The 9,943-nt window shown below is 38.5% G+C and overlaps 1 protein-coding gene across 1 annotated transcript; it reads left to right on the top strand.

Moving 5' to 3' along the window:
* The first annotated feature begins 2,450 nt into the window (after positions 1-2,450).
* On the top strand, positions 2,451-6,635 carry LOC117332252 (uncharacterized protein K02A2.6-like). The gene is made up of 2 exons (XM_033891137.1): positions 2,451-2,490; positions 2,623-6,635. Exons 1-2 carry the CDS (start codon positions 2,451-2,453, stop codon positions 6,633-6,635), a joined length of 4,053 nt encoding a protein of 1,350 aa, XP_033747028.1.
* Positions 6,636-9,943: the final 3,308 nt, after the last annotated feature.

The following is a 9,943-nucleotide window of genomic DNA, read 5'->3' as shown; positions in this document are numbered from 1 at the left end:
CAGAAGGCAGCTAGCGGCTCTGTGTGATTAATAAGGAATTTACACAAAGAGTGTGATTTGCGCATGCGTAAATTACATTATACATGTACTTTTATTATGTTAATGACTATATTCATAGCGATCGCCAACTACTGAAGCTTTACACATGGTATAAAGATAAAGCTTAGAAAGATCTATATTTTCTCTGTCCTTAGAACATTGTTTATCGTGAGGTTAATGCGAATTATAAACCAAATATAATCGTCATTGGTGGTTAATTATTGTATGAGCTGTGTGAAAAGCTTTGTCTGTGCGCAAATCAAATGTAGCCTCTGGAATGTATGCAATCCTGGTTACAGAAATAAAGAATTACTGTCTGTATTTTCAGTACATTGACTATGTCGTCCGTGTTTATTGATATGTACATGTACTAGTAGGTATATTCTGGTCGTTATCAGCGGTCGGATACCTCTCCAGACTAACGAAATGCAAATACTTGTCATCAGTCATAGAAAATGTCATTACTCTTTTTATTTTTTATTTTTGTTTCGGGGGGGGGATCTCTTTTTATTTCAGCTATTTCTGATCAGGCTAACCAAGCTTGGATGCATCTAAAGCGCGTGGGTTTCATTTGATTCGCAAATAAAACATTCATAGGACTTTGATAATTATACCAACGCATGCAATTTGGCGAGAGGCTTTTGTGTTTACAGTTGTATTTTTTATTATTTTATTTTAAAAAAAATGATCAGAGCTTCCGTTTTCACTTGAATGTATTCAAGTACCGTTTGTGTATGGTTTTATCGTTACATAGCGGATACGTATTTCCGATTGATAATTACTCCCCAATGAGCGAAGCCTATACTATTGACAATGAAATCAAATCTGAAATAATGGTCGCCTCCAATAACATGCTAGTAATTATTTAATGTTGCCAAAACGGACAACAACGTACATGGTTTATCATAATTTGTTTATGTTAAACAGTTTGTGTTTGCCAATGCCTAATGAACTGTTTGAATAAATTATTCATGGTCAAGGAAATGTCCACCCTCACATAACCAATAGGCTGGGATAATACGATATGCTTCATACAAAATGTTTACGCAACACGCCTACGTGTGTGCATTTACAAGTGTGACATGGCAAGTGCTAATTGTTTCATTTATGTCATTGTATATTTCCGGTTAGTCGAACCACCGCACCAATCGAATATTATATCGACCTCGACTTATCTGGTTTTTAAACTTTTTTAGTCACAAAATTGCATAGACTGTTGATACGGGGAACAAACAACAGAATCATTTTGTAATTGTAATACTGGCCACACCGATCGTTCCATATATGGCGTCTTTGCTGACCAAGGCTTCTGGTTACGTCCGCTATTAACTTAATTTACTGATGACAGGACTATGTTACCATAGATTTGTTCTTTCGCACACAATGCAATCTTCTAACTATCACACAAGTACAATATCAGTTATGTTATTCTAGTTTCAGCGACTGGGCAGCAGACTATTGGATCGTTATATAATTACATACACGTGCGTGATACACACACAAGGTTTTCTACATCTGTAACTTTGATGAAATTTTTAGCTGTATTTTTTAGTTAACTAATTCATGCAATATTCTGTTCTATGTCACGACCGCCCTAAAAAGAGGATGACCGACTTACTTTAAAGACCGATTCGGGATGAGAAAACTATTTTATAGTCCGAAATAAACCGTGTGAAGAGGAGTTCGTCGGCTTATGACGATGTCATGGGCGCCATTAACGTTGAAAACTTGCACATATATATCACGGAAAAGATTGTGATCACTAGGCCTAATTGATTTAACGCAAATTTTAAGTGACATAATCCGGTATATAAAACAATGTAAAATTGTAGTAGCATTAAACCTGACTTTAACGGCACGTTATTGGGTTGTGGCAATGTGTCGGATAGGACAATGTGTCGGATATGACCATGTTTCTGTAAAATCAGTGACCACAATGAGGTATGACTGATGTAAATATATCAAAACAAAACATAATGTTTCAAAATAAGCACTACTTTTCATTCTGTCCAAGATCTCGAAATTCTTTGTGACAGTCAAGATAAAATAAACCCGATATAATGCTTCGCTTCTTTTATAACATGTTTAAAATGCCCCAGTACGATAAATAACAGGTATCGCCATCCTCGCGTATCACTCCTTCTGTCCATTGTAACGATATCTCATTAATGTATATTCAATCGAACGCACCGCATTGTGTATTGGTGCACATGTTGTTGTGACGTCACCATGTATTGTGTAGAGCACATGGAACCTCAGAATACAAGATTATGGACCTGAAGCTGATCAGTTGTGTTGTATGTCTAACGTTGGTAAGGCTATAAAGGTTGCTAAGACAAACGTTACATGGTGTCAGATGATACGAACTACGATAAATTCTTGACAAACAGAAATCACACAACAAAATCGTCATGCCTGGCAATGAAAATCAACATGATGATCCAGCGGCCGGTGCTGCTGCTACCGCTCAGGTTCCCCAGGTCGTCTCAAATAATATTCCATTCCCACCTAAACTGGACATGAGATCTAATCTTTCACAATCGTGGAAACGATTTAAGAGAGTCTGGAATAATTATTAAATAGCAACAGGCCTCGATGTTAGAGACAATAAGTACAGAGCTGTCACATTACTAACATGTGTGGGGCCCGAGGCCCTGGAGGTTTTTGAGGGTTTCGAATTCGAAAACGAGGACGATGGAAAAGATGTTGAAAAAATAATAGAAAAGTTTGAAAAGTTCTGTATAGGGTCAACAAACGAAACGTATGAACGTTATTGTTTTAATAAGCGTGAACAGGAAGCAGGGGAAAGTATTGATGCTTATGTGTCAGCATTGAGAACTCTTGCTAAAACATGCAATTACACGACCCTTGAGGATGCACTGATACGAGACCGTATTGTGATTGGAATACGCGATAATCACACGCGTAAAAAGCTCCTACAGGACTCAAAACTAACCTTGAACTCGTGTATCGATATTTGTCGAGCAGCCGAGAAAACATCCAAACAAATGAAAGCTATTTCGCAAGAAGAAGTACAAATGGTTCAACATAAAGAGAAAAAAGAAAGTGCTCGAAGATCACAACATAGACCAGAACCGAAAGAATGTAGATACTGTGGAACAAATCATGTATTCCGTAAAGAGTCATGTCCCACATGGGGTAAAAAATGCTCCAAATGCCACAAAAGTAATCACTTTGAGTCTAAATGTCGGAATGAAAGGCCCAAGCGTAAACCGTCCAAGAAAAAGCGGTCTGTGAACTTTATGGTCGATTATGACACTGACAGCAGTGATGATTTCTTGTTCAGTGTTGAGACTGGTAGTACCGATACTCAAAAAGGAGAGAAAAAAATCTACGCGCTAGGCAAAATGAATGGAAAAAATGTCAAGTTCCAATTAGACTCAGGAGCTACAGTGAACGTGCTACCAGCATCTTTATACAAACATTTATGTGGTGATCGAAAACTTAAAAAACTTATCAACAAGTCAAAGCCACTTAGAATGTTCAATCACAGTGTAACAAAACCAGTGGGAAAACGTCGACTGAGAGTAGTCAATCCAAAAAACAACAAAGAATATGAGTACGAGTTTGACATAGTTGACGCAGATGTTCACCCGATATTAGGATCGTTAGCAATACAGGAAATGAACTTCATAACAGTGAATGATGATGTAATCGAGCGCGGTCCAGGACTTGTAAATCAAATCAGTGAAAATGAACCTGATCCAATCACTAAAGAGAACATTTTCGAGAAATTCCCTGAAGTTTTCAGTGGGGTAGGCAAGCTACCAGGTAAGCTACACCTCGAGATTGATGACAAGGTTCAACCTACGAAAATACCTACTCGTAAAATATCCTTAGCACTGAAACCCAAGGTCAAGTCTGAACTCAACAAGCTCGAGAAACAAAAAATCCTGTCAAAAGTTCACGATCCAACAGATTGGATATCTGCAATGGTTGTAGTTTCTAAACCGTCTGGCAAGATTCGTCTTTGCATAGACCCCCAGCCATTGAATGCAGCACTTAAGCGAAACCATTATCTGACCCCCACCATCGAAGACATGTTACACGACTTACAAGGAGCACGACTGTTCACCGTATTGGACGCAAAAAATGGTTTCTGGCACGTGGAATTAGACCACGAAACTAGCCTACTCACAACATTTGCTACGCCATGGGGAAGGTACAGATGGAATCGGATGCCCTTTGGCATTAGTCCAGCCCCCGAGGAGTTTCAGAGAAGACTCGACCAAGCGCTTGAAGGATTGGATGGCGTGAAAGCGATACATGATGACATCATTGTCTACAGTTGTGGAGGCAGCGACGAGCAAGCACTACGTGATCATGATATTAAGCTAGTAAACATTCTACAGCGATGCAAGGAAAAAGGTATCTGTATCAACAAGGAGAAAATAAAGCTTCGATTGAGTGAAGTGACGTACATGGGACACATAATTTCGAAACATGGTTTGCGTGCAGACCCCGCGAAGGTGAAGTCGATAGTTGAAATGCCGACACCTACTGACAAAAAGGGTGTACAGAGGCTCTTGGGCATGGTTAATTATGTCCAGAAATTTGCGCCTAATCTCTCCGAGTTAACGGCTCCATTAAGACAACTGACACACGAGGAAAATGAGTTTGTCTGGGATGAGACTGTTCACGGTAAAGCACTAAATGACATAAAATCTGTACTAACGGATGCACCAGTTCTCCAATACTTTGACCAAAATAAATCAACCATACTCCAGTGTGATGCTTCGCAGCATGGTTTGGGTGCCTGCCTTCTCCAAGATGGCCACCCTGTTGCGTATGCGTCAAGAGCTTTGACGCCCACAGAACAAAACTATGCTCAAATTGAGAAGGAGTTACTGGCGGTGGTATTCGGTATGGAACGATTCGAGAACTATACATATGGCCGAGAAATACTCGTTGAATCAGATCATAAACCTCTTGAGATCATCACAAAGAAAAGCCTCACCAGCGCGCCAAAACGTCTACAAAGGATGTTACTGCGCCTGCAGAGATTCGAATACTGTGTCTTATACAAACCTGGATCGGAAATGTATCTCGCTGATACATTGAGTAGAGCGTATCTACCGTTGAAACATAATAGTGACCGATCACCGAATGAGCAACTATTTGAACAGGTCAACATGGTACAAAACCTACCGATATCTCCCCAACGCTTGAAAAGACTACAGGACGGAACTGAGGAGGACGAAGTAATGAACATGCTAACTGCAACCATCAGAAAAGGATGGCCGGATAGAAAGAATGTATTACCTCCGCAGGTACAAGTGTACTTTCCGTTCCGTGAAGAGTTCACAATACAAAACGGGCTAATATTCAAGTCGGATCGTGTTGTCATACCGCAAAGCGAAAGGTTTCCTCTTATCGAAACTGCTCATCAATCGCACATTGGCTTGCAAGGATGTCTCCGCAGACTGCGTGAATGTCTCTATTGGCCAAATATGAACAAAGATGTTACTGAATACATTGCGCGATGTGAAGTGTGCAATACATTCAACAATAATCAATGTAAGGAAACACTACAGAGTCATGAGATCCCATCGCGTCCCTGGGAACGTGTAGCATGTGACATATTTGAATTCAACCAGAAGTCGTATCTATCAACCGTTGACTATTACTCTGACTACTTCGAAATTGATGGATTACACAACAAAACAGCAAAGGAGATAATTCAGAAACTGAAACTGAACTTTGCACGACACGGCATACCAGATGTGCTAGTTTCGGATAATGGTCCACCATTCTCTAGCACAGAATTTAAAGATTTCGTTCAAAAGTACGAAATGCAACACATTACGAGTTCGCCCTACCATGCGCAAGCGAATGGAAAAGTGGAAAACTCAATCAAGACTGCAAAAGGTCTTATGAGAAAAGCATTTGAGGACTCGAACGACCCGTATTTGGCACTTCTAGAGTGGCGAAATACACCGACTGAAGGAATCGGACTATCTCCGAATCAGCGACTCTTCGGACGACGTACAAAGTCGCTCCTACCGATGTCGAACTCTCTCTTGACACCGTCCCTAACTTCACCTAAAAGGACCATCTCAAAGGCTTTGAAGGAACGAAAGGAGAAACAAAGGAAATATTACGACCGAAACGCGAGAGACTTAAAACCACTTGATGAGCAAGATTCTGTTAGAATTAAACCAAGTGGACGTGAAAAGAACTGGAAACTCGGTAAAGTTGTTAACATTCTTCCCCATCGTTCATATGAGGTTGAAACAAGCTACGGAACTAACATCAGAAGGAACCGTAAATTTTTGAAAAAAACACAAGAACAATTTCAACCATTCAGTGAATCAGAGCCTCCAGTTGATAGAAATGTACTACAAACACCGGAAGTACAAGTACCGGAAGTGAACATACCGGAAGTGAACATACCGGAAGTAGAGGCACCGCGAATCGAACAATCACAAATCGAACAAACTATTGTTAAACAACCCGTAAGAAACATTATGCCTCCTTCACCCAAAGTATCACAAGGAATCAGAACCTCAGGAAGACCCAGAAATCGACCAAAATATCTGGAGGACTTTGTGTCCTACGTTTCAGATTGGTGGTGAAAACAGACAGTGTCATGATATCAGTGTGTAAATAGTGTTGTTAAAATCAGTTATACTCAGTTAATTCTAGTCAAGACATTTTAGTGTTAAAGCATATAGTTCAGGACTCCGACTTGTATTCTCCATGATATATAACAGTTTTGTAGTGAAATAACAACATGACACAAACGCGTACATATGTGTTTTGAACTTTTAATTCTGTTGATAATCATATAAGTTTCCAATTATAAGTGGACAATTTAAACACACGGACAGTCATATTCCATATTAAGTTCCAATCGTGCATCTCCAATATTCAACATCATTTGTGAACTTTAATGGTAATTTTTACAATTTCAACTAATCTCAAAAAAGGGGGATGTAACGATATCTCATTAATGTATATTCAATCGAACGCACCGCATTGTGTATTGGTGCACATGTTGTTGTGACGTCACCATGTATTGTGTAGAGCACATGGAACCTCAGAATACAAGATTATGGACCTGAAGCTGATCAGTTGTGTTGTATGTCTAACGTTGGTAAGGCTATAAAGGTTGCTAAGACAAACGTTACATCCATGAGAGGTTGTACCGACTCGTAGTTATAATTTGTTCTGTCCGTGTCTATATCACAAAAGTGGTTGTACCGACTCGTAGTTATAACTTGTTCTGTTCGTGTCTATATCACAAAAGTGGTTGTTCCGACTCGTAGTTATAACTTGTTCTGTCCGTGTCTATATCACAAAAGTGTTTGTACCGACTCGTAGTTATAACTTGTTCTGTCCGTGTCTATATCACAAAAGTGGTTGTACCGACTCGTAGTTATAACTTGTTCTGTCCGTGTCTATATCACAAGTGGTTGTACCGACTCGTAGTTATAACTTGTTCTGTCCGTGTCTATATCACAAGTGGTTGTACCGACTCGTAGTTATAACTTGTTCTGTTCGTGTCTATATCACAAGTGTTTGTACCGACTCGTAGTTATAACTTGTTCTGTCCGTGTCTACATCACAAAAGTGTTTGTACCGACTCGTAGTTATAACTTGTTCTGTCCGTGTCTATATCACAAAAGTGTTTGTTCCGACTAGTAACTTTCTTCATTTCATATTTGATTTATTCATTGCTTATAAACGAGCAATCATTTCACAAACCTTACTGTAGTTAAACGACATATGTTGTGGTCAAGCTTTCTTTTCTTCATATTTTTAGCTCCGAGGTATTTACTATACTTGTTTTTTTATCTGATTTTTATTTCCGAAAATATTTCAGATATTGATCCTTATTCAAAGGTATAAGTTTGGTGTATCGTTATAATTATACATAAAATCATGTTTCTTATATACATATGTCTGTATTGGGTCTCATAAAGGCCACTCAGAGACAGAGACTGGTCACGAATTCAACGACAGGGAATAAATATACATCCGCTTGAGTTTCAAATACATGCCTTTGCTATGATACTCCATCAATAATGTCCCAGAAGAATCGGTGCTTGTTGTTATTTGATCATAAAGCATTTTTTATTATCTGTATTGAAACTGAACATGTGTGAAATGCGATGCGGAATTAATAATGACATGAAAAGTATTATCACCCACTCGAAATGAATGGCCTTCGCTACGGCTTTTGTAATAGAATATGAATATATTCATCACCATCATATTGAATACCTGGTGAGTTCACTTTCGATCGATAATAGCAGGACTCGTAAACTACAATCATCTAGTGTTAAAAACTATCACCAACACACCCATTTATCCACAGGACAGAACGTAATTTACAAAACGCAAATAAAACTGCAAATATGTACCATAATAAACAATTTATAGCCTTTTGATTCAGTCGATACATGGTTTTATTAATCTTAAAAAATATCGACCGAGGACATAGGCCGATGCTGATATTTTTTTCCATGTCAATAAAACTGTTTATTGCATTTTAATTGCCAGTGAAATACAGACCGTTATCAAACTAATAAAACTTTCACTTTCACTGCAGCGATGAGCAGTGAAAATATAAAATTTTGCAGCGAAAATATAAGATTTTGCAGTGAAAATATAAGTTTTGAAGTGAAAATATTAGTTTCCGTTTTTGACCAATCAGAGCGGACCTTTGTATTCACCTCGTTGAAACTTGCCGATTTTTCTGTTCCTCTCGTTGAAACTTGCCGATTTTTCCAATCCAAATACTCACTTGACGTTAGCTATTCATGCACAGATTCTCCTATAACAGCAGAAAACGCTTAAATTGCGTTGACCAATCCTTTCAAAATGGCGCGGTCAAGTTGACGTGGAGTAACGTCACAAAGAGATGACGTCATTACTGATTCCCGCACTTTTGCGCTATTATTTTTCGATGTTTTTAATTTTGTTTTTTTAAGCATTGAACTGTTACCAAATGGTAGTATACAGTCGATATGAATACAATTTGGGTGACAGATAAATAGAATGTCGCCCGTAGGGCGACATGAAATATTTATCTGTCACCCAAATTGTATTCATATCGAATGTATACTACCATTTGGTAACAGTTCAATGCTTATATTTACATTCATAAAGATTTTTTATTTAGTGTAGGTTATGACGCGTTTAAATTTGCCGCTTACCCTATCACTGACGTCATCAAGTTCAAATACCGGAACAGCCGAAATTTCCAGAAGGAATAATATAGTCCCTGATGACGTTTTTAATAGCAAGCACATACGAACGTTTTTGTACAAATTTGGCTTTATTTTTTATTTCATATACGCTTGTAGGTATCGCCAAATTGTTCACAATTGCATAATTTTCTGATTGTTCAAAATCGAAACCGTTTTTTCTGCGCAATGATATAAAGTTAACATTTAGAAGTGATGCGGTTCGAACGGGCATTGCCCAGGACAGACTCGATTCCTCGGAAACACTTACATGTAAGTTTCTATCGACTGGATTTACGTTAATTTAACAAGAATACCAGCGTTTAGATTCTAAATGAAAGTCGTCTTGACAGTAGGGGAAACGATTCCAAGGATATTTCGTTCGAAACAGATTCCAGTCTAACCGGTCAACTCAGTGTCGCTAGGCTAACTTAGCAGACGATTTTCGACTTCACAGGGGCTCGATTTTGTAAGGTAGGACTTTGACATCAGTGAATAATCATAAAACTAAAATCCAGTAGGCCTACACATATTCACCGGAAACCATATCGATACTCCCGTTATTTATACAAGATTGTTTTTATAAATACATTACTTTTATTGTTGTCGTATCTTGCATTTCTGAAAATTCGGAACGAGCCCCTGTGAGTGTGACGACATTCACAATTTGATCATATTTCGTATGGATCAAG

The sequence above is a fragment of the Pecten maximus genome, chromosome 8 (genome assembly GCF_902652985.1).
Source record: "Pecten maximus chromosome 8, xPecMax1.1, whole genome shotgun sequence".
Classification (NCBI taxonomy): domain Eukaryota; kingdom Metazoa; phylum Mollusca; class Bivalvia; order Pectinida; family Pectinidae; genus Pecten; species Pecten maximus.
Note: the sequence above shows the minus strand (reverse complement) of the source record. Positions and strands in the feature narration are given on the sequence as shown.